The sequence below is a fragment of the Prionailurus bengalensis genome, chromosome C1 (assembly GCF_016509475.1).
Source record: "Prionailurus bengalensis isolate Pbe53 chromosome C1, Fcat_Pben_1.1_paternal_pri, whole genome shotgun sequence".
Classification (NCBI taxonomy): domain Eukaryota; kingdom Metazoa; phylum Chordata; class Mammalia; order Carnivora; family Felidae; genus Prionailurus; species Prionailurus bengalensis.
This window is the reverse complement of record NC_057345.1, coordinates 189234322-189261177: the sequence shown is the minus strand read 5'-3', so window position 1 is coordinate 189261177 and position 26856 is coordinate 189234322. Positions and strand designations below refer to the sequence as shown.

General features: G+C 37.8%; 1 protein-coding gene and 4 non-coding genes across 6 annotated transcripts in view; all 5 read right to left on the bottom strand.

Moving 5' to 3' along the window:
- The window catches only part of NOP58 (NOP58 ribonucleoprotein), a 35409-nt gene that overhangs the window by 6328 nt on the left and 2225 nt on the right, over nucleotides 1-26856 (bottom strand). Inside the window, exons 1-10 of one of the 2 annotated variants that reach the window (XM_043577511.1) lie at nucleotides 20527-20568; nucleotides 18233-18285; nucleotides 17916-18032; nucleotides 12959-13080; nucleotides 10612-10748; nucleotides 6236-6300; nucleotides 5141-5275; nucleotides 3906-4051; nucleotides 2864-2990; nucleotides 1320-1483 (exon numbers count right to left, since the gene is read on the bottom strand). In XM_043577511.1, coding sequence (XP_043433446.1) covers nucleotides 1320-1483; nucleotides 2864-2990; nucleotides 3906-4051; nucleotides 5141-5275; nucleotides 6236-6300; nucleotides 10612-10748; nucleotides 12959-13066 — 882 coding nt within the window. In that variant the 5' untranslated portion in view covers nucleotides 13067-13080; nucleotides 17916-18032; nucleotides 18233-18285; nucleotides 20527-20568. Of the gene's footprint in view, nucleotides 1-1319; nucleotides 1484-2863; nucleotides 2991-3905; nucleotides 4052-5140; nucleotides 5276-6235; nucleotides 6301-10611; nucleotides 10749-12958; nucleotides 13081-17915; nucleotides 18033-18232; nucleotides 18286-20526; nucleotides 20604-26856 lie in introns of those variants that run through there. The other variant, XM_043577510.1, reaches the window with a different exon arrangement.
- On the bottom strand, nucleotides 2627-2710 carry LOC122482377. The gene has a single exon (XR_006297162.1). It is a non-coding gene; the product is annotated as a small nucleolar RNA SNORD11 (small nucleolar RNA).
- On the bottom strand, nucleotides 3769-3850 carry LOC122482379. Its single transcript, XR_006297163.1, has one exon. It is a non-coding gene; the product is annotated as a small nucleolar RNA SNORD11B (small nucleolar RNA).
- LOC122482371 lies at nucleotides 18052-18138 on the bottom strand. Its single transcript, XR_006297156.1, has one exon. It is a non-coding gene; the product is annotated as a small nucleolar RNA SNORD70 (small nucleolar RNA).
- LOC122482370 lies at nucleotides 19909-19997 on the bottom strand. The gene has a single exon (XR_006297155.1). It is a non-coding gene; the product is annotated as a small nucleolar RNA SNORD70 (small nucleolar RNA).

Sequence of the window (26856 nt, the reverse complement as noted above, 5' to 3'; positions counted from 1 at the left end):
CATATAATGGGTAACTGGTTATATACACAACTACATTCGTTTTGGTGGAAAAAAGTATCTTGTAGTTCATATCTAAAATGAGCTCAAGCTGGAGAGGATGTGGAGAAACGGGAACCCTCTTGCACTGTTGGTGGGAATGCAAACTGATGCAGCTGCTCTGGAAAACAGTGTGGAAGTTCCTCAAAAAATTAAAAATAGATCTACCCTATGACCCAGCAATAGCACTGCTAGGAATTTACCCAAGGGATACAGGAGTGCTGATGCACAGGGGCACTTGTACCCCAATGTTTATAGCAGCACTTTCAACAACAGCCAAATTATGGAAAGAGCCTAAATGTCCATCTACATCAACTGATGAATGGATAAAGAAGATGTGGTTTATATATACAATGGAATACTACTTGGCAATGAGAAAGAATGAAATCTGGCCATTTGTAGCAATGTGGATGGAACTGGAGAGTGTGATGCTAAGTGAAATAAGTCAGGCATAGAAAGATAGATAACGTATGTTTTCACTCGTATGTGGATCCTGAGAAACTCAACAGAAGACCAGGGAGGGGTGGGGATAGGGGGAAAAAAGTTAGAGAGGGAAGGAGACAAACCATAAGAGACTCTTAAATACTGAGAACTGAGGGTTGATGGGGTGTAGGGGGGAGGGGAAAGTGGGTGATGGGGATTGAGGAGGGCACTTGTTGGGATAAGCACTGGGTGTTGTATGGAAACCAATTTGACAGTAAATTACATATATAAAAAATAAGATAAAAAAATAAAATGAGCTCAAACTGCTCGTCTAATGTCTTCTTTTAATTTCTACTCAGTGACCTTAGTTCTATATCAAGAGGTCATCCAGAAAACACGTAGCCCCCTTTTTAGGCTAATTAACATTTTACCAACCTCCTTCTTCTATCTGCTCTGAATTTTATAAAATTTCAGTTTCTATTAAATTACGTATCCTACCAAAAACCTTGAAAGTACTTAGTTGGTGTAAGATTCAGCTTTCTCATCTGTAAAACCGAGATACCTACTTCTCATAGGTAGTTTTTTTTTTTTTTTTTTTAAAGTAAACTCTACACCCAACAAGGGGCTTGGAACTCATGGCCCCACAATCAAGAGGTCCATGCTCTACTGACTAAGTCAGCCAGGAGCCCTGAGTACACTTTCAGTGTATAGAAGTGCTTTTTAAAAAGCTCAAGAATTCACCATTCTCTATTTAATGAAAAGAAGTAGTAGAAAGGTTTATTGCATATTACAGAGTAGGATATGGGTTATTTAGAGGAAAAAAAAGAAAAACGACCCACCTCAGGAGAACTGTAACTCACCTTTCCTTTGTGTTTGGGACTTGTTTGGCCTACAAGTGAAGCATGATAAATGAGTCCATACTTTGGAGTATCTCGTCTAGACTTGAGGGCTCTGAAGAGTGCCTTTTCTGCTCCAAGAATCTGAACTGTAGAAGCTGCGTGTTTGGCCAAATTCAAAAGAGAACCTTCAAAAGAAAAGAGGTAGTTACAAGGAATGCAATTCCAAGTATTTGAAAGTTCCATGTATTAAACACAAGACATATAGTCTAAGTATTTACAGCCACTACAGTAAATAAAAATAATTCAGATTCCTATATAGTCTGGGATTCCCTAAAAAGCTTCAGCATTTGTGATTCATCCATGTAGCACCACGGGCAGAAGTTTGTAATGAATGCTTATGGTAACTGAAGGTTAAGACTATCAGTTCAATTATACTTATTTGCCTGAGAGATGGTATTACTACTATTCCACATTCCACCACCATACCACAGGGGATGATTTTGGACATCAAATATTCTACTTTTAGAGATGAAAAAAATATACAAATAAATGGAAACTCTCAGGACATCTCAGTAGTAGAACTATGTGATAATCTTCTCACACTTTATTTACCTCTGTTGTTTAAGATATGGAGATGGAGATACACTTATATAAGTATAATCGGGTACTAAAAGGTGCTGGTTTGTTAAATTTATTACACAGATTTCGTAAGAACACACCCCCAACATTAATGCTCAACCACACAATACATATTTAAAATTAAAAACATACTTCTGTTAATCCCTATATCTCTTACAACAAAAGGTTAGCTAAGCCTATGAAATTTCATATGTAGACAACAAAACCTGCCAGATGATCCCAACCTTGCAGCTGAAGGTATCTGAATGGCATATTTGTCTATTTAATGATGCAGTTACAGGAGCTATTCTAGTTTAGACATGGTGACAGACGATATGTTAAGATCTTCTGTGATGGATTATACTCCAATAATATAACGAGCTAGTAATTCACTCTATTTGCAACTATTCAATTTTATAGTATTTTGTAGCATACCCTCTTTGTAAAATCACTATATACATGTTTGAAGTTTTATGATAAATTATTAAAAATATTTTGCACATCAAATATATTAAAATAGCATATTTTAAAATAGCATATTTAATAGTGAACCAAATTCTCAATAAAGATATATATCAACCCTTGTGATAACTATTCCTATTTTAATCTGATGAGTTTTTAGTATCAGGAAATATTAACTGACTTCATCCTCCTGCACTTCATCTGAATATTCTAATTAATGGTAACAAACTTCTGAAAATGGACCATAAGTGTCTCAGAAGAGGTAGTGACTAAAGATGCCTTCATTATCCAAAAGGAAATCAGGCATACAAATTAGAATCATCATTGAACACTTACTTGGTCCTTGGTTCTCCCCAATATACTATCTACTTCTATTTTTTACCAAAAATTTCTAATAAATGTAATTTGAAGAGTAAAAAATAATCCTAGTAGAAAATAACTCAACTCTAAATATTCCTATTTACCAGTCACATTAAAATCATCACCTGCATGAGCAATGAGCCGTGCTCCCACTAATTCCCCAACCATGACTGTAACATTCGGTGCAATGGCCATCATTCGATTTTGTAGATATTCATAGAGCTGGGTTCTATACTCTGAGATTTCAATTACCTAGTATAAAGAACAAAGTGGATATGTCATAAATGATCTGAGTAAAAATTATATAAAAACCACCGTCTGAAACATTACAGTCCTTCCTAAATTATCACAGAACAGCTGGGCAATCCTGGGAAAATGAACCCACTCCTTACTTCAGTTTCTCATTTTAATACATATTTTATGAGATAATAAATGTAAACAACCTAATACGCTGCCTAAAAATGTTAGTCAACTATTAATTTGGTTAAGTGCTCAGCTTTGCCTCAGGTCATGATCTCACGGTTTGGGAGTTCAAGCCCTGCATCGGGCTCTGCGCTGACAGAGCAAAGCCTGCTTCAGATCCTCTGTCCCCCTCTCTTTCTGCCTCTTCCCTGTTCATGCTCTCTCTCAAAAACAAACATTAAAAAAAACAAAAACAAAAACTCCAAGGGCTAGACATTGTGTCATCCTCTTTGGTACCTTTTTTTTTTTTTTTAAGATTTTGTTTTTAAGTAATCTCTGTACCCAACATGGGGCTAGACTTTAAACCCTGAGATTAAAAGTCACATGCTCTATCAACTAAGCCAGCCAAGTGCCCCTTCTTTGTGATTCTTGTTTATCTCCAAATGGGCAAAAAGGGGCTCCAGGCTACAAACACAGAGGCTGGAATTAAATAATTCAAACTGTAATTCTCCGTCTTCTTAATGGATTTATAATTCATTATCCAGACAATGCTGACAATACAAATAAATTAGATAGTGTTCTATTAACTTTACTTCAGTATTATTTCCCCCACTAAGTATATAAATCAAGATGGCATCAGATGAGGTAGTGACTGAACACCCTCATATTTGTCAGGTGATTAGTAAATTTAAAAATCATCATTGCCATCAGAAAATTATTACATAGCTGGTTCCAACACAACTAATTTCTCCATGTATAGTTTACCTGAGTGCAGAGATGTAGAATATTGCAAATATCTTCTTCTGAAACCTCTGTTCCCATTGATATCTCTGCAGCTGCTTTCACTTCTGCTTCAACTTCCTCTGGCAGTAATTCAGAAAGTTTAGCTGAGGCATAATTCTTCCTGTCGCCTATGGAATGTTTGCAGAGGATGAGGAAGAATCACTCTTCAACAAATTATATAAAACCCAAATAGTAACAAAACAAAACAAAACAAAGGTAGAAATAAGCCAATGAAAAGGGTACCTAAACAAAACAAAAAGCAAACAAGTCTGACCTGGATATTTTTCTTATGTAAAGGCTTAATTTTAGAGCTTAAAACCTCTCCCCACATTTCTATTAAAAAAAATATGAATTAGATAAAAACAAAATACCTCATGAAATAGGACTGATAATATTGTGACAATTTGTAGCCAAGGTTTCATTAAAGCCAGCGCCATGAATTCTTGCGGTGGTAATATGGTAATATAACATGAACCTGGTAAGTCCTATTTATCAACAATGCCCAAGCCCCTCTACTAATATTACTGTATTAATATAGAATATAACAGTAACAGCATAGACAGCATACTAGTTTTATTATTAATATAATGCACAATATTCGAAGTCTACAGTTGTTCGTATTAATGGCAAATTCACTATGAGATATATTCATCTGAAGATGCCATTTTCAGAAAAACCAAATTAGAGGGGCATCTGGGTGGCTCAGTCGGTTGAGTACCTGACTCTTGATTTTGGCTCAGGTCATGATCTTACGGTTTGTGTCAGGTCATGATTTTACAGTTTGTGGGTTTGAGCCCTGCACTGGGCTCTGTGCTGTAAGTGTGGAGCCTGCTTGGAATTCTCTCTCATTCCCCATCTCTCTGCCCCTCCCCAGGTTGTGCTCGCTTGTGTTCTCTCTCTCAAAATAAATAAATCAACTTGAAGAAAGAAAGAAAGAAAGAAAGAAAGAAAGAAAGAAAGAAAGAAAGAAAGAAAGAAAGAAAGAAAGAAAGAAAGAAAAAGGAAAAACCAAATTAGAGAATGATGCTCTGTTGTACAGGCCATCAAAATCACAGATAACTGTATCTGAATTCTAACAGACACTAAGATCACTACACTCCCAAACACATAAAAGTCATAAGGAACTCTGGGAAGCTCAAGGAAAAAGCATTACTATAAACTCATGTTTTTGGATGCAAATAATTATTTTCAATGCCTTAAAAGATAAAGTTACTCACCAACTTTCTGTAAACACTTGCAGTATGTCAAATTATCTGAAATAATTTTTCCTAATTCAGGAAAATGCCAGCCATACCATTCTCTACACCGCATAATGTAGTTGTTTAGTTCTTTATCTAGATCATCTAACAAGGCTGCAGGAGATTAAGATGGAAAAGAAAAGAACTTTTAAAAAGGCTTTGAAAAACTGTGGTAAAATATACATAAAATTTACTATTTTAACCATTTTCAAGTGTAGGTTTCAGTGGCATCAAGTACATTCACAATGTTGAGCAACAGTCACCCACTATCCATTTCTAGAACTCTTTCCTCATACCAAATGGAAACTCTGCACCCAATAAATAACACGCCATCCTCTCCTCCTCCCATCTCCTGGTTATCTCTTCTACTTCCATTCTCTATGAACTTGCCTGTTTTAGGTACCTCATAAGTGGAACCACACAATAGTAATGTTTTTTTGTGTGGTTTATTTCTCCTAGCAGGTTTTCAAAACTCATATAACATGTTGTAACATGTATTAGAACTTCATTCCTTCTTAAAGATAAATAATAATCCATTGTGTGTATGTATTCCACTTTGTTTACCCATTCATCTGTTAATGGGTATATGGGTTGTTTCCATCTTTTGGCTATTGTGAATAACGCTACTGTGAACGCAGATGTATATATACCTGTGAGTATCTGCTTTCAATTCTTTGGAGTATATACCCAGAAATGCAATTGCCATTTAAAGGGATTTTTAAAACTAGAAACGGTTAAGAATCTGATGTTTTCAAAATTCATTTAATGACTTAGGAAAATGACCTATTACAAAGCCAAGTGAAAAAAGCACAATGCAATAGATCCTACTTAGTCATTTACTTCACGGAAAAACACACATCTGTTAACATCACTAGTGTTAATTCACGTTATTTCTACCTAGTTAAATTATGGGTGGTTTTCCTTCTCAATTCTGCATTTTCTAGTTTCTCTGCTTCATTACTAAAAATTCTAACTAATCTCCTTTCCCTTCCTCAAGTGCTAACATTACAAAAAATACAGTTTTAACAGGAGGAAAAAGTCATGAGGATTAGGCCTCCCATGGATTATACTTACAAATTGCCTGAACAATCATGGTATCCACTTTATCAGCACTAAATTTCAATCTATATCGGGACAAGCTGGGGATAAAAGGGAAAAATAAGAAATTACTGACAGCATCTATGAAAAGAACTAACAGCTTAAAAAATTGTTTAAAACCAATCCCCTCTTCTTGGAGCTGCATTATTTTAATTTTCCCAGCATGAGAAAATCAGTTGAACAAGAATACAATATGCAAAATCAGGGGCGCCTGGGTGTCTCAGTCAGTTTAAGCGTCCAACTCTTGGTTTCGGCTCAGATTGTGATCTCATGGTTCCTGGGTTCGAGCCCCAGGTCAGTGCAGAGCCTGCTTGGGATTCTCTACCCCTGCCCCACCCATGATCTCTCAAAATAAATAAAACAAACAGAATATAATTATGCAAAACCAGGAAATACACATTTAAATTTTTTAATGTTTATTTATTTTTGAGAGAGAGACAGAGAGACAGAGAAAGAGCATGCGCCAACAGAGTGCGTGAGATCATGACCTGAGCTGAAGTCACTTAACAGACTCACTTAACTGAGCTACTCAAGAGCAACGTGGAAATATACATTTAAAAAGAAAATACATCTGTCCTGCTATAACCTATATTTCAGAAACATGAATTAATTTATGACAGACAAAAAGGATGATGCTGTGCAATGCAAGTCATATTGGCTCATACATGATTTTTACAAGGCATCAATGCTTTACACCAGTAGGTAAATAAAAGTACAGCACTGTTAACACCTGAAAACAGAAAGCCATGGAGGAACAAAATTGTACATAAGGATTTTTTTAAATTTTACTTATATTTATTTATTCGTATGTTTTGTCTCCCTCCCTGTTTTTATATTATTTTTGCTTTCCCTCCCTTATGTTCATGTTTTGTATCTTGAAGTCCTCATAAGAGTGAAGTCATATATTTGTCTTTCTCTAATTTCATTTAGCTTAATACCCTTTAGTTTCATCCATAGTTGCAAATGACAAGATCTCATTCTTTTTGATTGCGGAGTAAAATTCCATTGTGTGTGTACACACACACACATCCATCAATGGACATCTGGGCTCTTTCCATACTTTGGCTATTGTGGATAGAGCTACTATAAACATTGGGGTGCACATGTCCCTTTAAAACAGCACACCTGTATCCCCTGGATAAATACCTAGCAGCGCAACTGCTGGGTCGTAGGGTAGTTCTATTTTCAATTTTTAAAAAAATCTCCATACTATTTTCCAGAGTGGCTGTACCGGTTTGCATTCCCACCAGCAGTATACAAGGGTTCCTCTTTTTCCACATCCTCACCAACATCTGTTGTTGCCTGAGTTGTTATTGTTAGCCATTCTGACAGGTGTCAGGTGGTATTTCATTGTGGTTTTGATTTGTACTTCCCTGATGATGAGTGATGTTGAGCATGTTTTCATGTGTTGGTTGGCCATCTGGATGTCTTCTTTGGAGAAGTGTCTATTCATGTCTCTTGCCCATTTCTTCACTGGATTATTTGCTTTTTGGGTGTTGAGTTTGATATGTTCTTTATAGATTTTGGATACTAACCCTTTATCTGATATATCGTTTCAAGTATCTTCTCCCATTCTGTCAGTTGCCTTTTAGTTTTGCGGTTTACTCTGCTGTGCAGAAGCTTTTTATTTTGATGAGGTCCCAATAGTTCATTTTTGCTTTTGTTTCCCTTGCCTCCAGAGACGTGTTCAGCAAGAAGTTGCTGTGACCAAGACCAAAGAGGTTTTTGCCTGCTTTCTCTTTGAGGATTTTGATGGCTTCCTGTCTTACATTTAGGTCTTTCATCCATTTTGAGTTTATTTTTGTGTATGGTGTAGGAAAGTGGTCCAGGTTCATTTTTCTGCATGTCGCTGTCCAGTTTTCCCAGCACCACTTGCTGAAGAAACTGTCTTTATTCCATTCAATATTCTTTCGTGCTTTGTCAAAGATTAGCTGGCCATACATTTTGTGTCCATTTCTGGGCTCTCTATTCTGTTCCATTGATCTGTTTTTGTGTCAGTACCATACTGTCTTGATGATTACAGCTTTGTAATACAGTTTGAAGTATGGGATTGTGATGCCTCCAGCTTTGGTTTTCTTTTTCAAGACTGCTTTGGCTATTCGGGGTCTTTTCTGGTTCCATACAAATTTCAGGATTGTTTGTTCTAGCTCTGTGAAGAACGCTGGTGTTATTTTGATAGGATTGCCATAAGGGTTTCTTAATCTTGGCACTGTTAACAATGCGGGCCAGATAATTCTTTGCTGTAGGGGCCTATTCTGTGTAGAGTGGATGTTTAGCAATATCCCTGGCCTCTACCCATTATGTTAGACCTGAACCCGTATGTCACAACCAAAAATATCTCTAGACACTACCAAATTTCCTCTACGGGATATTTAATTGCCCCTGATTGAGAACCACTACTGTTATACAATGCCAACTAATCAAAAGCTTGTATCTTGACTCAGTTCAGCTAGTAATGTTCTTTTAAAAATGCTTATTACACAGGGGCGCCTTGGTGGCTCAGTCAGTTGAACATCTTGATTCCTGACTTCAGCTCAGGTAGTGATATCACAGTAAGTCCTGAGATACAGCCACTCGCACGCCACAGTAAGTGAAGCTGGCTCCAGATTCTTTCTCCCTCTACCCCTCCCCACAACCTCACACGTGCTTGCTCTCTCGCTCAAAAAAAAAAATGCTTGTTACAAAGTTCTTCTTGACTTTTATGTATTTTGTTCATCTCCGTAACTCAGTAGCTTTAACCCTTTCATTGATTTATGCTATGTTTTGTTCAAAGGTACAGATCTCTGTTTATAGTATTATTCCTTTTATATAAATTTAACGTGTCTTTTTAACTGTATTAACACAGAGGTTTTTTTAAAAGTTTATTTTGAGACAGCACTAATGGGGGAGGGGCAGAGAGAGGAGACAGACAGACACAGAATCCAAAGCAGGCTCCAGGCTCCAAGCCATCAGTCCAGAGCCCGACGTTAGGCTTGAACTCATGAAACTTTGAGATCGTGACCTGAGCCAAAAGGACACTTAACCAACTGAGCCAGCCAGGATTACAGGGCTATTTTTGATAGTGCTCTGGTTATAAAGTTGCATAGATTCCGAGTAGTCTACTTTTAATCCTATCTATTCTTCACCAAAAAATCCTGATAGTTTAGTACAATTTCACAATATGCCGAGCTTTTCGGGAAAACATACCACAGTAAAACAGAAATGCCTGTTCTTTTTTTTTTTAATGTTTATTTATTTTATTGTTTAAAATTTGTTTTTTTTTTTAATATATGAAATTTATTGTCAAACTGGTTTCCATACAACACCCAGTGCTCATCCCAAAAAGTGCCCTCCTCAATACCCATCACCCACCCTCCCCTCCCTCCCACCCCCCATCAACCCTCAGTTTGTTCTCAGTTTTTAACAGTCTCTTATGCTTTGGCTCTCTCCCACTCTAACCTCTTTTTTTTTTTTTTTTTCCCCTTCCCCTCCCCCATGGGTTTCTGTTAAGTTTCTCAGGATCCACATAAGAGTGAAACCATATGGTATCTGTCTTTCTCTGTATGGCTTATTTCACTTAGCATCACACTCTCCAGTTCCATCCACGTTGCTACAAAAGGCCACATTTCATTTTTTCTCATTGCCACGTAGTATTCCATTGTGTATATAAACCACAATTTCTTTATCCATTCATCAGCTGATGGACATTTAGGCTCTTTCCATCATTTGGCTATTGTTGAGAGTGCTGCTATAAACATTGGGGTACAAGTGCCCCTATGCATCAGTACTCCTGTATCCCTTGGATAAATTCCTAGCAGTGCTATTGCTGGGTCATAGGGTAGGTCTATTTTTAATTTTCTGAGGAACCTCCACACTGCTTTCCAGAGCGGCTGCACCAATTTGCAAGAAATGCCTGTTCTAATGGACCTCTGGTTAAACATGATAGGACAATGTGCTTCTCTTTGCCTTATTATAAAAATTCAATTAAAATCAGTAAAACAAGCAACACAGATACACAGCAGACCATAGCAGGTAAGAAAGTTCAGGAAGATGAAGACAGAGGGATAGCAAATGATTCAGCAGATATCAGAGAAAAGAAAAAAGAGAAAGCCCAAGTATTGTGGGACCCAATGCTCATAAGGCAGAGAATGCTCATGATGAGGACTGCCTGGTTTCCAGCCCTGGCTTCGTCACTTACCAGATAACTGACTTTGGGCATCAGATTCATCTATAAAACGAGGATACTACTACTACTACCTTCCTCATAAAATTATTATGAGAATTAAATTAGTATTTACAATATGGTTAAACCAGTGCAACATAATTGCTTATTAAACAGAAATAAGCAGACTTTGTTTTCCAGTAAATCTCACCTGTGTGCCAATCCAAGACACATAGCTGCCATTTCACGTGGTTCTACTCCAGGGATTAATCCATCCATCTGGGAACGAATTCCTCTCATAAGTTCATTAACAACAGGACTATGGATACAACTGAGATTCAGCTTTTCCTGTAAGAATAAGAATTATCTATCTGTATTAAGTTCCTAAAACCATTTAATTATTAAAATAGAACAGATTTAAATATATATTTCTCAGTTTCTTAAAAAGCAGTTTCTAGTGTGTGGGGAGAACACCAAATGCAGATTTAAAGAATTTTTTTTAATATTTATTTTTGAAAAAGAGAGTATGTGAGCAGGGGAAGGGTAGAGAGAGAGGGAGACACAGAATTTAAAGTAGGTTCCAGGTTCTAGCTGTCAGCACAATGACCAACAGAGGGCTGGAACTCATCAGGCTGGGCTCAAACTCACAGACCGAGAGATCATGACCTGAGCTGAAGTTGGATGCTTAACTAAGTAAGTCACCTAGGGCCCCCAGACTTTTTTGACATGGTCCAGTACTATAAATGTACTTTCTCTTCCTTACGATTCTTCTCTTTGTAAAAAATATTTTATTTAAGTAATCTCTATACCCAACATGGGTCTCAAACTCACAATCCCAAGATCAAGAGTTGCATGCTCCACCTACTGAGACAGCCAGGCACTCCTGATTTTCTTAGTAATAAGAAACATTCTTTCCTCTAGCTTACTTTATTGTAAGAATACAGTATCTAATATGTGTTGACATACAGAATATGGGTTAATAAACTATGTATGTCATTGGTAAGACTTCGGATCAACAGTAGGCTTTTAGTAGTAAAATTTTGGGGGAGTCAAAAGTTATACACAGATTTCTGACTGTGTGTGCGTGTGTGGGGGGGAAGGGTTGGCACCCCAACGCCTAAGTTGTTCAAGGGTTTACTATACAATTTTTTTACACACACACCTCCACACAATAAATTTTGTTCTGCACCCATTCATTTCTTTTCATTTTGCATTGTATTTGGTATTCAATTCAATAATTCATTGTATTGTGCTAGTTTATCCAATGCAAATAATGACATGCATGCAAAATTAGATGTATTACATCATGTTTAAGAAACAAATATTTGGTATGTATGAGTGATCTTCAGTGTAAGTTTTTAAAACAGAGAAACTGAAAAGAAAAAAATAAAAATACCCATAATCCCACCATTCAACAATTTCTTCTGTACTATGCTAAAATCTAATGTTTTCAACAGAAAATTACAAACACTTGTGGGCACACCAAAGAATGAAGATAGAGATTGACATCATCACAGAAAACTTCATTACTTACCAGACAGTGTTAGAAATTCATTTAATTGAACTTCTTAAATTCACAATCCTGGACAAAAAACCCCCTCAAATCTACTTAGCATTTTCTTACCTAAAAAGACCTATACAACACGGGGTGCCTGGGTGGCTCAGTCAGTTGAGCATCTGACTCTGGCTCAGGTCATGATCTCATGGTTCATGGGTTTGAGCCCCATATCGGGCTTGCTGCTGTAAGCGCAGAGTCCACTTAGGATCTTCTGTCCCTCTCTCTTTGCCCCTCCCCAACTCGCACACGTGCACTCTCTCAAAAATAAATAAAACAGTAAAAAAACAAAAACAAAAAAATGAAAAAAAAAACACAAAACCCTACAACATAATATAAACCTTACTTCAAGAATTAGAGGTATAGAACACCTGGCTGGCTCAGTTGGAAGGAGCACAGAGGGTCTTGATCTCAGGGTTGTGAGTTCAAGTCCCATGTTGAGAGTAGAGATTAAATAAACAAACTTAAAAAAACCCAAAAAACAGAGGTATATTCACAAACACAATAATTAACCTGTCACTGTAAGATCTACAATAACCACTGAAGATCAAACTATCGCAACCGGCTCTCAAACTCTTCTTTTCGTTCTTGGGAGCCCATTTTTCCACTATTTCTACCAATCTCTAGAAACTCTACACCCTGCTAAAGTTTTCTAATAAACACACACACTCAAAAGAAATGTCATGTTTCCATTTCTGTTGAAAGAAAAAGAAATGTGGCTGAACAAAGACATGGCAGGATACAGTGTTAACAGATTATCTCTGGGCAGCAAGATTAAAACCATTTTTTTTTTTTAATCATTTTAGGGGTATCAATATTTTCTACAATGACCAGGCATTACTTTTATATGCTTAGTACATATTGGAAATCAATTATTCTATAGGTAAAGGAGAAAAGATCAAGTATGAGAACTTAAAACAACCAACTCAATGCAAAGCCAAGTCTTTGTAGTTGCTAAGCTGTATGGTGAACTGTGATTAGCAGGCATGAAAAAAAAAAATACCTTTATGACCCCTCCTAGTTTAGCATCAGCTACAGCCAAGGGTTCATGAGCTTCTTTTACTATTTTCTTCAGAACTTTCTTCAGCTGCTTATTGATTTTGCCCTCCATCAGAGCTGTAAATGCTTTTGAGGAAAAAAAAAAAAAAAATCAAAAGAATTCTCAAGTTTCTAATTTTAAGAACTTAAGCTCTCATTTAAACTTAAAAGATAAAGCAAAATAAACACTTCCTTTTACCTTTCAAAAAGGGTGAATTTAACATTACTTCTAAAATGAAATGATAAATGTAAAAAACACTGAAGGAGTTACACATTTGAATTTCATCTGATCTTCCCACCCCCATTTCAGCTCTAGAATTGGGAATTAAAGCAGAACCAACATTCCTTTCCCTATGTAATAGGAAATCTACTCTTGAACTCAGAGCTAAAATCATAAAACGTTAGAAACAATCTATTCTGGAATCAAAAGTAAATTCCCTCTCCTATATCATTATAAACAAACTGGCCTGTAAAAGGAGTATATTCCTTTGGAAGGTCCTGCTGTGGGGTAAGGATGTCTGAGTGGAGGGCTTTTGCTAATCCTGATTCAGATATGTCATCAGGCCTCTGCTTGTAAACCTCCAGTTATGGGGAATTCCCCACTAAAGACAGCCTCTTCAATCTGAGACTGCTTTCATTTTTGGAAGGTTCTAAATCTGCTAATTTATAAGTCTCACTGTTCTTTAGGCTTACACTTAGATCTTCTGGACCCACATGGACTGACACCTCCTGTTATCTGTGATGGTTCTGGCTGAATTTAAAGTACTCCTGGCAGGAAGGAATTCTGTCACAATTTCTAAGGCCAGGCAATTTATGCTTTATCAGCCAGGTATCTGCTCTTTCCTGACCACATCTCCATCCATTTGAATTACAAGTCCATTTCACCTGTTGTCTGGGAAGATGAAAGGTGAGGACAAAAATCATCTGGCTACCATTAAGCTCTTACAGAGGTTGAGACACTCTAAGAAGTTGAGACTCAAGCTATTTTGTTAGGTTCCAACCATACTGTACAATACTGACTCCTTATGATCTGCCTTTCTAATAGGAGTTATCTTACTTGCTTTTATAATTAAAAAATTTCAACTTCCAGCTTCTATTCTCAATCTTGCATACCATCATTTATGCTTAGATTTATCTTCCCTTTATTATGAGAAAACCTGTTAATTACTTTTCATAATATATATTTTTTTGCTAAGTTTATTTTTGAGACTGAGGGAGACAGTGTAGGGAGGAGAGAGGGAGAGAGAATCCCAAGCATGCTGTGTGCTATCAGTGAGAACCCTGATGGAGAGCTCGATCTGGGCCACCCCTGTAATATGTACTTTTATTTTTATTTATTTATTTATTTATTTATTTATTTATTTATTTATTTATAAATTTTTTTTTTCAATGTTTATTTATTTTTGGGACAGAGAGACAGAGCATGAACAGGGGAGGGGCAGAGAGAGAGGGAGACACAGAATCGGAAACAGGCTCCAGGCTCTGAGCCATCAGCCCAGAGCCCGACGCGGGGCTCGAACTCACGGACCGCGAGATCGTGACCTGGCTGAAGTCGGACGCTTAACCGACTGCGCCACCCAGGCGCCCCGATTTATTTATTTTTTTAATGTTTATTTATTTTTGAGACTGAGAGAGACAGAGCACGAATGGGGGAGGGGCAGAGAGGGAGACACAGAATCGGAAGCAGGCTCCAGGCTCTGAGCCATCAGCCCAGAGCCCGACGCGGGGCTTGAACTCACGGAGCGTGAGATCGTGACCTGAGCTGAAGTCGGACGCTTAACCGACTGAGCCGAAGTCGGACGCTTAACCGACTGAGCCACCCAGGAGCCCCTGTAATATGTATTTTTAAAAGATGGCAAACAGGGGCATGTGGGTGGCTCAGCTGGTTAAGCATCCAACTCTTGATTTCAGCTCAGGTCATGATCTGACAGTTCGTGGGATTGAGCCCCGAGTCAGGTTCCTGCCTGACATTGGAGAGACTGCTTGGAATCCCTGCTCTCTCTCCCTCTCAAAATAAATAAATAGACTTAAAAAATAAATAAATAAAACATGGGAAACAGAGATGGTGATGAAGTTAAGAGGACACTGAGTCTTGGGGCGCCTGGGTGGCTCAGTCGGTTAAGTGTCCGACTTCAGCTCATGTCTTGATCTCGCGGTTCATGGGTTCGAGCCCCGTGTCGGGCTCTGTGCTGACAGCTCAGAGCCTGGAGCCTGTTTCAGATTCTGTGTCTCCCTCTCTCTCTGCTCCTCTCCCACTTGCACAGTCTCCCTCTGTCTCAAAAATAAACATTAAAAAAAAAAAATTTTTTTTTAAAAATAGAGGACACCGAGTCTTTATTCTACTTCACTAGCCACTTCCCAGTAATTTTCCTACTTCATCCAAATGTAGGCTGGCACCAAATTTTTCTGTGGCATTTGGAAGACTTGCAACTTGGAAATTAGACCGAGAGTAAAGATAAAGCTCTCCATACCAACAGCATATTTGAATTTCTAGGACCAATATAAATTCTTTTTTTAAAATTCAACCTTTTATTTAAAAAAAGAAAAAAGTTTATTTACTTATTTATTTAAGTAATCTCTACACCCAATGTGGGGCTCGAACTCATGACCCTGAGATCAAGAGTTACACTGCCCCTCCAACTGAGCCAGCCAAGAACCCCAAAGACTTTAAGTAGGCTCCACATCCAATGAGAAGCTTGAACTCATGACCGTGAGATCAAGAGTCTCATGCTCTACCAGCTGAGCCAGCCAGCTCCCCCCCACCACCCCATATAAATTCTTGACATCACAACAGATCAGACTGTTTCTTGGGCTACGGAGTTTTAAATGTACACTGCCATATCTATAACCACTCAGTTTTGGTTCTGTCATACTATAATTGCTTTTTACAGGGAGTGGGAAGTTAATTTCCAGGAAAGACTACTCTCTTAATAAGGTGATGTTGAGTTTCTGGTAAAAATAGATGAGAAAAGGCAGATTCCTGACAGAGCTCACTACTTTCATCCCTTTATCCAAAGTATTTATATGCTAGAATCTAGCAATTTGACAGCGAAGAACAATATAGTCTCTGCCTTCCTGGAAGGAAGATGGGTGGAGGGGGGCTGACTTTAAATTCTTAGCTAGTATGGCATTTTAGCCATTTATTTTACAGTATTTTAAGGTATACCAAAAGCTCAGTAGGGAAATGAGATACCTCTCAAGCCTCAGTTTTTCTGTAAAATAGTTATTAATATGTATCCCACAGGATTGTTTCAAGGATTAAACAACAATTTTGAAATGATGAGTACAAAATCTGACACACACTACATAATCAACATATTAGCTATTAATAGTAAAAATCTGGGGGCGCCTGGGTGGCTCAGCTGGTTGAGCGTCTGCCTTCGGCTCAGGTCATGATCTCACAGCTTGTGGGTTCAAGCCCCATGTCGGGCTCTGTGCTGACAGCTCAGAGCCTGGAGCCTGCTTCAGATTCTGTGTCTCCCTCTCTCTCTGCCCCTCCCTGACTCATGCTATTTCTCTCAATCTCAAAGATAAACATAAAGAAAAATTAAAATAGTAAAAATCTGCTTCATGTCTGGGTAGAAGTAGACCATTTAATATGGACTGGTCGGAAATAGCCCAAAAAAGATTAAAGAAGTAATATGCAAAAGGGAATTCAAAAGAAGTCACTTGGTATCAGGGCCACTGCACTTTATAGCTTCAGCAGGAACTGTTCAAATCAGTCTATGTGAATATTGCACACCCCACCTGAGTTGGAAAATAGCGAACACAATCTTTTTCCATAGAGTTTTAACAAAACTCTACCCATGTAATTTTAAAGCTGTGATAAACAGATCTTTTAAAAAATTCTCTAGGCAGGGAGGCACCTGGCTGCCTCAGTTGAAAGAACATGCAACTTGTGATCTTGGGGCCATGACTTCAAGACCCAAGTTGGGTGTAGAGATTACTAAAAAAAAATAAGAACAAAAACTAAAATTAAAAAAATTAACATTGTTGTGCTTTAATAGCTCTATGAGGCTTTAATTACTGACTTACTGATGCAGCAGCCCTAGAACTCTTTTTAAAAATTAAAAAATTGGTCTCATTATTGGGTCTTCCTTCAGCTACCCCTCTGCCAATGTTGGGGCGGTCTATTAATATTCTAGCATGTTTAGTTAGATTCCTAATTTTTACAAGAGAATTATACTTCTCTTTTGTGGGTGATGAACAAAATTATCTGGGTCTATCATATTCTTTTTTTTTTTTTTTTTAATTTTTTTTTTTCAACGTTTATTTATTTTTGAGACAGAGAGAGACAGAGCATGAACGGGGGAGGGGCAGAGAGAGAGGGAGACACAGAATCGGAAGCAGGCTCCAGGCTCTGAGCCATCAGCCCAGAGCCTGACGCGGGGCTCGAACTCACAGACCGTGAGATTGTGACCTGGCTGAAGTCGGATGCTTAACCGACTGCGCCACCCAGGCGCCCTTGGGTCTATCATATTCTTGCCTAATTATAAGCCATATTCTTTATAGTCTACATTTTCAGATTATACCAACAAGCAGTTGGCTGACTTAATATATAGAACTTAAGCAACTGAAAAATCCATGATTAGAATTTTATATCCAGTCTTCTTATTTTCCCTAACACTATGGGGGGGGGGGGGGGAACAACCTTGTTAAGACCAACTGCTTATTAAAGCCAAACCTAGATGATACACCCTATTACTTTATGTCTGTTCTCCCATTAGGAGGACTGGTTGAAGGATATGAGCCATCCATTCTTCATGTTCCCTTCAGATTAACTCTTAAGGCTCTGTGTAGGTTTCATACTAAAAAAAACTCCAAAAAGCTGCTTTATTATTATTTCAACTGTGAATCCTGGCTATTCTCAACTTTACCCTTGAATTAAAATCATCAGAGGGCTGTGCACTTGACTACATTACCTTGGTCCCTTGTAGAACAGCTTTTACTGAATTGTGCCTCAGCATTATGCTGTTGGTTTCCACAGGGAGATCAACTTAACCACTTCTCACACTCATCACATGGGGGGGGAACAAGCCCTATGGTGAAAAAAGCTAACTCAATGTTGTCTCAGTGGTAGTGACGAATTAGAGTTAGATCACTTAAATTCAGTTCCAAAAAGAATGCATCATTGACAACATTGAATAAGGTTAACTCAGGCAACTGAAGCAAATAATCTTTTGATAATACATTGACAAGATTATAAATAAAACCAAAAAAAGCTAGTCTTTCACTTTACCTGCTAATGCTTCTGCTGTATCCTGAAATTTCTCAAAATGTTTTAGCTTTACTCTAGAAGGAAAAAAAAAAAAAGTTATGAGGGCAAATTGATTCCTCAAAAGCCATATATTTAGGAAAGAGGTTCTGGACTGTTTTCAAAGCACACACCAACAAAATAAATTTTCCTGTCACTGGGCATGAGGGTGCAAAGTTAGATAAATTCATATTAAAACAACTAGTTTCTCCAAATACTAGGTCAGTAATGTCTGGACTAAGAGAAGATTGTAGGGTTTGAAGGAAAAATAGCTAAGAGGTTTGGTACCCCATCTCAACCACAGGAAAGATGTTGAAGCCTGAACATAACCTCTGTTGCTTAAATCTGGACACAGATGCCTTTTACTATATGGAATAGGAGACCTTAGAAAAGGAATTAAGAGTACCTCTCAGGTCAGGAATCTCACAACACTGATTTGTCCATCTAGTACAAATGTCATTAAGAAATAGCTAATGGTCTGGGAATGCAAGCTGGTGCAGCCACTCTGGAAAACAGTATGGAGGTTCCTCAAAAAACTAAAAATAGAACTACCCTACGACCCAGCAATTGCACTACTAGGCATTTATCCATGGGATACAGGTGTGGTGTTTCGAAGGGACACATGCACCCCCATGTTTATAGCAGCACTATCAACAATAGCCAAAGTATGGAAAGAGCCCAAATGGCCATCGATGGATGAATGGACAAAGATGTGGCATACATATACAATGGAGTATTACTCAGCCATCAAAAAGAATGAAATCTTGCCATTTGCAATTACGTGGATGGAACTGGAGGGTATTATGCTAAGTATTAGAGAAAGACAAAAATCATATGACTTCACACATATGAGGACTTTAAGAGACAAAACAGATGAACATAAGGGAAGGGAAACAAAAATAACATAAAAACAGGGAGGGTGACAAAACAGTAGAGACTAAAAATACGGAGAACAAACTGAGGGTTACTAGAAGGGTTGGGGGGGTGAGCTAAATGGCTAAATGGGTAAGGGACATTAAGGAATCTACTCCTGAAATCATTGTTGCACTATATGCTAACTAATTTGGATGTGAATTTTAAAAAATAAAAAATTAAATTAAAAAAAAAGAACTATGTTGCTTAATTTCCAAATATTTGTATTCTTAAAACCAATTTACTATTAGCTTGTAATATATTTCTGTTGACATTATAATACATGCCCTGTGAGATTTCAAGCTTTTGAAATTTACTGAATCATATTTTATTACCCAGCATATGGTTTATCTTAAAAAAGCATTCCATCGGAAATTGAAAATAATGTATGATACGGAATTTTGTGAGGTTTATCAATTATATCAAGGTATTCATTATTGTTTTTATCTAATCATTCTATCAATTATGAAGACAGTGATATAAAATTAATCTATTTTGTCTATGATTTTCATTAACACACAGTAAGAAATGTGACAAATAATTCAGGTGTATTTCTGTTTAGAAGATGAGACTTAAGCTCCTGTTGTTTAATAAACTCTTCTATAAACAACAACAACAACAAATAGCTAATGGTCAAATCTGACTCCTTATTTTACTTAAGTTACCCTTATTTTACTCTCCTTCCCAACACACTTATGTGCAAGGTCACATCATTTTATATTCAACAAAAATATACAGTTAATTCATAATTCATTGTTGTCTCAGTGGTAGTGACGAATATTTGAGTTAGATCATTTATATTCAGTTCCAACAAGAATACATCATTGACAACAATGAATCACATTAACTCAGCCAAATGAAGCATACAGCCCTTTAAAAAGAAAAACTAGTCTTCTATTGTCCCTAAAATAGTATTGTCTCAATTAAGGAAGGTTTTCTTATCTGCCAGGGAACAAAAACCCTGGTGATCCCCTAAATACATTTAACAATACAAAGATTTTAGCAAAAAATAATAATTTCGACTTATTGTGCCTCACCCCATCCCCATTTCCACCCTTTTGAAGGGGCATCTGTTGGTGTCTATGCCTGCATAAACGCACACACAGATCTAAGAGAACCTGGAAACAATGGGATCACATATGGATCACTGAGAAGCATGATTTTCTTGGTATACCACAGTCCTCTCCCCAGGTCACCAAAGGATCTATAGATATACTACAATTTATTCAGCAATTCTATTACTTGGGCCCCCTGGTTAACTCAGCTGATCTTGGGGTCATGAGTTCAAGCCCTGCATTGGGTGTAGAGATTACTTAAAAAAAACACACCTAAATGTTAACTAAATTCTTAGTTTCAAGATGACTTACATTTTATTTGCTTTCTCTGGAGTTTCAAATTCTTTCCACAAACTATCAACCTCTTGAAGTTTCTTCTCATTCAAAACCTGTAACAAATATTTAAATGGCATAGCTTAGACATATATAACTACACTCTTCAAGTACAACTGTACACGTAAAATGAGAGTGGTGAAAGCTATGTTCTCATTGAAATAACACCAATTTTTTACCCACCATAAATGCGTGATCAAATTAGCAGCTCAAGTGGCCCATTTAATAACTGGATGGAATTCAGTTGATGACTTTGTTTAAAACTTCCCATTTCGAAGGAGTCACTAACACCTTCACAAAACACAGGTTTTTTAATTTTTTAAAAATATTTATTCATTTTCGAAAAGAGAGAGAGAGAGAGAGAGAGAGAGAGAGAGAGACAGAGCGTGAGTGGGGGAGGGGCGAGTGACAGAATCTGAACCAGGCTCCAGGTTCTGGGCTGACAGCACAGAACGCAATGCGGGGCTTGGACTCACAAACCGTGAGATCATGACCTGAGCTAAACTCGGATGCTTAACCGACTGAGCCACACAGGCGCACCAGCATATGTTTATAGAACAACAAAAGACTTTATTTCCCTACTTTCTAGAATAAAGAATAAATTTTACTTACTGCTTATGATCACCCTAACATCAAAGTACTAAGGATTTCTCTAAAACTGAGATACTATCAATTTACATCCTGTTACAAGAAAACTTAAAATGAAAAGGGAAAAAAGGAGCACTTTAAATCTATGAAACAGTCATTAACAATTAGGCATATATATTTAAGGCTTTTTGTCAGTCTTCTCAACATTTTATTTATGCATACTTTTCAGAATCACACTATACCATTTAGCATAACATGGACACAATTATAGGTTTTGACAACGTAGAATTAGACTGTATGAAAATATCACCATCTTATGCTCTTATAGAAGTTTAAGGTCTTTCTAAATTTTCCTTATTCTCCTTCAGAAAACAGTTTTGTATGTATACATGTTGTATTTCTATAAGACATACTTTACTAGATGTGCGGTTAATTGATCATATAGGAAATGCATTATTTTATATTTGACAGATGCTACCAAAATGCCTTCAAGAGAGGCTATTACTTTCATTTAAATCAAGAGTTAAAAGGGACGCCTGGGTGGCTCAGTCAGTTAAGCTTCCGACTTCAGCTCAGGTCATGTTCTCGCAGGTGAGTTTGAGCCCTGCGTTGGGCTCTGTGCTGGCAACTCAGAGCCTGGAGCCTGTTTCAGATTCTGTCTCTCTCTCTCTCTCTCTCTCTCTCTCTCTCTGCCCCTCCCCTGCTCACACTCTGTCTCTGTCTCTCAAAAATAAAAACAAACATTAAAAACAAACAAACAAAGAGTTAATAAAACGTCCCACACTCTCACTAATTCTTGATGGGATAAGTCAACTGCCCAAGCATAACACAGGGTAGACTCAATCCTAAAAACCATTTCCTCTGGATTTAACATCCTTGAAACTGACATGCCTTACAACTGATGGGAGGTAAATTTAATTAGCAGTGTAAAATAATAGCATATTAAATTTGGTGAAATATAATACACAGATATTATGTCTTCTTGTGGGAAAAATACTCAACTGATAAATTTAAAACTATACCTTACTGATAAACATTTTATCAAATCCATTATCACAGAATATTTACACAGTAAGATTTATTGCCCAGTTACATCTAGTGTATATTTTTGTGATAAACATAATTACAATACTTCAAGTTGCATTTAATTTCTGTCAGACAAGTATGGCAAGATGATTTTAAGGAGGATTTGTTGTGGGAGTGCCTGGGTAGCTCAGTCAGTTGGGCATCTGCCTCTTGATCTGGGCTCAGGTCATGATCCTAGGGTTGTGGGATCAAGCCCTGTGTTGTGCTCCGTGCTGGGTGTGGGGACGGGCTTGGGATTCCCTGCCCCACCCATCACCCTCTGCCTCTCTTCCTTAAAAAAGGAGGGGAGGGAGAGGGAGAGAGGATTTGTTGTGTTCTTTAAATTTAATCTCATACAGACAAATTACATATATTCACAAAACTTGAGAAGTCGGTCAAAACAAATCGAAATGAAAAAACTTAAAAGAACAGAGTAAGAGCACTACATGATCACAAAACATAGTGTTTGTATTAAAAAATTACAAGCTGGGGTGTCTGGCTAGCTCAGTCAAGAGAGTATGTGACTCTTGATCTTGGGATTGTAAGTTCGAGTCCCACGTTGGGCACAGAGTTTACTTAAAAATGAAATCTTTACAAAAATTACAAGCCACTAACAGTTTCTTTTCTTTTCTTAATTTTTTTTTCAACGTTTATTTATTCTTGGAACAGAGAGAGACAGAGCATGAACGGGGGAGGGGCAGAGAGAGAGGGAGACACAGAATCGGAAACAGGCTCCAGGCTCCGAACCATCAGCCCAGAGCCTGACTCGGGGCTCGAACTCCCGGACCGCGAGATCGTGACCTGGCTGAAGTCGGACGCTTAACCGACTGCCACCCAGGCGCCCCTCTTTTTTTTTTTTTTTTTTAAGAGAGACAGAGAGTGAGTGAGCAAGCCCAATGCTGGGCTTGATCATGACCTGAGCCACCCAGGCACCTCTAACAGTTCTATTTTGTGTATCAGGAGAACTTCCAACAAATCTCATGAATGCACTGAAACATTAACTGTTACTTTTTGATTAAGTAAGTTCATAGAATAGTCCTAACTTTTGGAAATAGTTTGTTTAGAGAATGCAGCTAAACCATACCCAAAAAGTTCATGAACTGCTGAGAGCGTATGTATCAAACAGGGGACATGACTCATGAGTAAAATTTACATTTTTTCCTAGTTGAAAAGCAAGATAACATTTGGGTAACAACTGGCATAGTTAAGAGATATTATCAGCATTCTAAAAGCAACAAGGGAAATGTAATGAAAACATTCATGACTACTCAAAGGTCTCCAAAGACTGTTACAAACAAAACCTTGTTACTAAATGTTTCCAATTGTGCTACAACATACTGAAGAGAACATTACTAATAAAGACAGTCTGAACAAAGTAAGAGGTAACTGCTACATTTTCTGTAAAATGTGCCTCAAATTTTAGTCATTTTCAGACAGAGAAATCTGAAAACATTTGTATACAAAGTCCATTTCAAGTTTTATCATTTTGGATGAAGATACAATAATTTCCATTTCCAAGTAGAAACAGTGTGTAGTTATTACCATTAAAACATTTAGCAGGCTGCGGAGCCTGGGTGGCTTAATCGACTTCAGCTTGGGTCATGTAGTTTGTGAGTTCGAGCCCTGCGTCAAGGCTCTCTGCTGACAGCTCAGGGCCTGGAGCCCGCTTCAGATTCTGTGTCTTCCTCTCTTTCTCCCCCTCCCCCACTTGTGCTCAGTCTCTCTCTCTCAAAAATAAATAAACATTAAAAAAATTTAGCAGGCTATTATTGTTCTTAGTTTTAAAACTGGTCTTTATATCTTATACATACTGTAGAGAGCAAGATTGTCTCTCACTCAGGTCAAGCAGTAACTTATGTCACAAGCAACCAAGGGCATTCCACTTAAGACCCCATACTGCCGAAACCAGCACCAGCTGAGACATACTCAGAAAAGATAGCCAATAGAAACATAAGAGGTTTGTCAATCAGGACTTATTAAGTCCTTTTTAAAATGGAAGATTTCTGCAGTAAACTGTCAAAACTTTCTTAACACTGACCCTTTCACATCTGACCACATCAAAAAGGTAGCTGCTGTCCAAGACCCTGCCTGACTGATCTCTGAACAAAACAGAGATCTTCCACTGCTTGAATATAATAAGCAGTAAGTTCTGTGAGCTGACCTGGACCAGACCAAGGCCACATCTCAACTGTGCAATCAAAGACTTCCTTTCCCCTGTTCTATCTTATTTGTTGTGTAACCTGTCTTGTGCTTTGCTTTCTGTAATGTGTAAGAAGTCAAGTTAAACAGGTAGTGAAATGTTGAGTCTGGAATCCTGAACCTGAGTTATAATTATATTAACCTTGCTCTAACACTGAAAAAAGCTGATACTGTGGAAAGACACAATTCATTTGTGTGCCTGCCTTCACAGCATGAGACATACTTACTTACAGATCAAACTAAGTATCCATGGGGCTCCTGGGTGGCGCAGTCAATTAAGCATCTGACTCTTGATCTCGACTGAGGTCATGATCTCACGGTCCATGAGTTCGAGCCCCTCGTCAGGCTCTGTGCTGACAGTTTGGAGCCTAGAGCCTGCTTGGGATTCTGTCTCTCCCTCTCTCTGCCCCTCCCCCGCTTGTGCTCTGTCTCTCAAAATAAAATAAAATAAACTTAAAAAAAAAACCTAAATATCCAGGATTTGCTTCAAAACAATGTGGGGAGGGGAATGAGAGAGGACACAAAATGGGCCTGCTGAAGCTGAGTAATGGGGTACATGGAGAGTCTTTATATAATCTTCTACTTGTCTCCTTGAAAACTTTCACAATAAAAAGTAAAAACAAACGCATCCCACAGCATGCCAGATAGTCCTAGGGTATCCTCCTCTATTCCACACAGGCATGAAATTTATAAGCAGGAAAGGGCAAATTATTATCAAAAGTGACTGTCCCTAATTTTCACTTTTTAATTGGTTATTTTGACACTTCCTATGTTTTATTTAAATATTCAATGCTGGAGTGCCTGGGTGGCCCCACTTGGGCTCAGGTCATGATCTCAATGAGTTTGAGCCCTGCACTGGTGCAGAACCTTCTTGGGATTCTCTCTCTGCCCTTCCCCCACTCTCATGGGTGTGTCCACGTACGCTCTCACAACATAAATAAATTTTAAAAAATAAACATTCAATGCTAACCTAAAAAATTTTTTTTAATCTTTATTTACTTTTGAGAAAGAGAGCACGTGAGCGAGGGAGCAGGGGAGGAATGGGGGGGGGGGGGAGGGGACACACAATCTGAAGCAGGCTCCAGACTGAGCAGTCAGCATAGCGCCCAAAGCAGGGCTTGAACTCACAAACCACGAAATCATGACCTGAGCCAAGCTGGGATGCTTAACTGACTGAGCCACCCAGGCTCCCCTCAATGCTAACTTTTAAAGTTTTATTTCACAAACAAAATGGTTAACCATTGTTCTATGAAACTTGTGTGAGTTGTTACACAGGATGACTTGGAATAGTTTCAAGTGTGAATTATTCAAAAAGGAACAAATTGATACATGCAACATGGATTAGCTTCAAAAGCATAAGTGAAAAAAGCCAGACACAAAAAAACTATTACTTCACTTACATGAAATATCTAGAAATGACAAAATTATACAGACAGTGGTTGCCTAGAGCTCGGTCTGACTTTGACTTGCAAATGGCCAGAACTTTACTTTTTAAGAGGAAGTACTCTAAACTGGATTGTAACTTGCACAGGTGTATAAATTCTACTAAAATGTATCAAACTGCACCATTTACAATAAGTGAGTTATACAGTATGTAAGCTATATTCAAATGCAGCTGGAAAACCATACTGCTCACTAATCATATTATACATGACCTGTGGTATACACCTAAAAAAAAATCTCTTCCTCATGGCCTTGAGGAAATAAAAGAACACAGAGAGCTGCACTCTACAATGTGATTATTAAAACCAAAAGATGCCTTTAATCTTGCTATGTGTGCCACACAACAAGGAACACAGGTTGAGTTTTTACAATATTCTAAAATTAACAACAGTTCTTTCAGTATTGTCTTTGTATTCACATATAACCATGTTAACACAGTAATTTTTTTAGAAAGTATTTAATTCTTTGTGAATCACTCTGTATATGTGGCTACATACACAGCGTATATATGCTATATACACACTGGAACATGATAACAGAATAAATGTATTCCATACTATGACCTGAGGTTTAAAAAGTTTTAAAAGTTTCTTGGGGCTTCTGGGTGGCTCAGTCGGTTGAATGTCCACTTGATTTTGGCTCAGGTCACCATCCCAGAGTGGTGACATCCAGCCAAGCATCGGACTCTGCTGCTGAGCATGGAGCCTGCTTTAGATTTTCACCCCCACCCTTGTGTGTGCCTTCTCTTTCTCTCTCAAACTCAAAACACCAAAACAACAACAACAACAAAAGCATTCGTATTAAAGCATGAATTTCATGCAAACCAATATAATTTTATACCCCAGTGTCCTGAAAGATCATGAAAAGGGAGCTAATAATTTTTTACTACATATGCACTTTAATATATAATTTATATACTGTAATATTCACCCTTCTCAAGTGTATGACTTACTTTTTAGCATATTTTCACAAAACTGTGCAACCACTATTAATTCCAGAACATTTTGTATGACT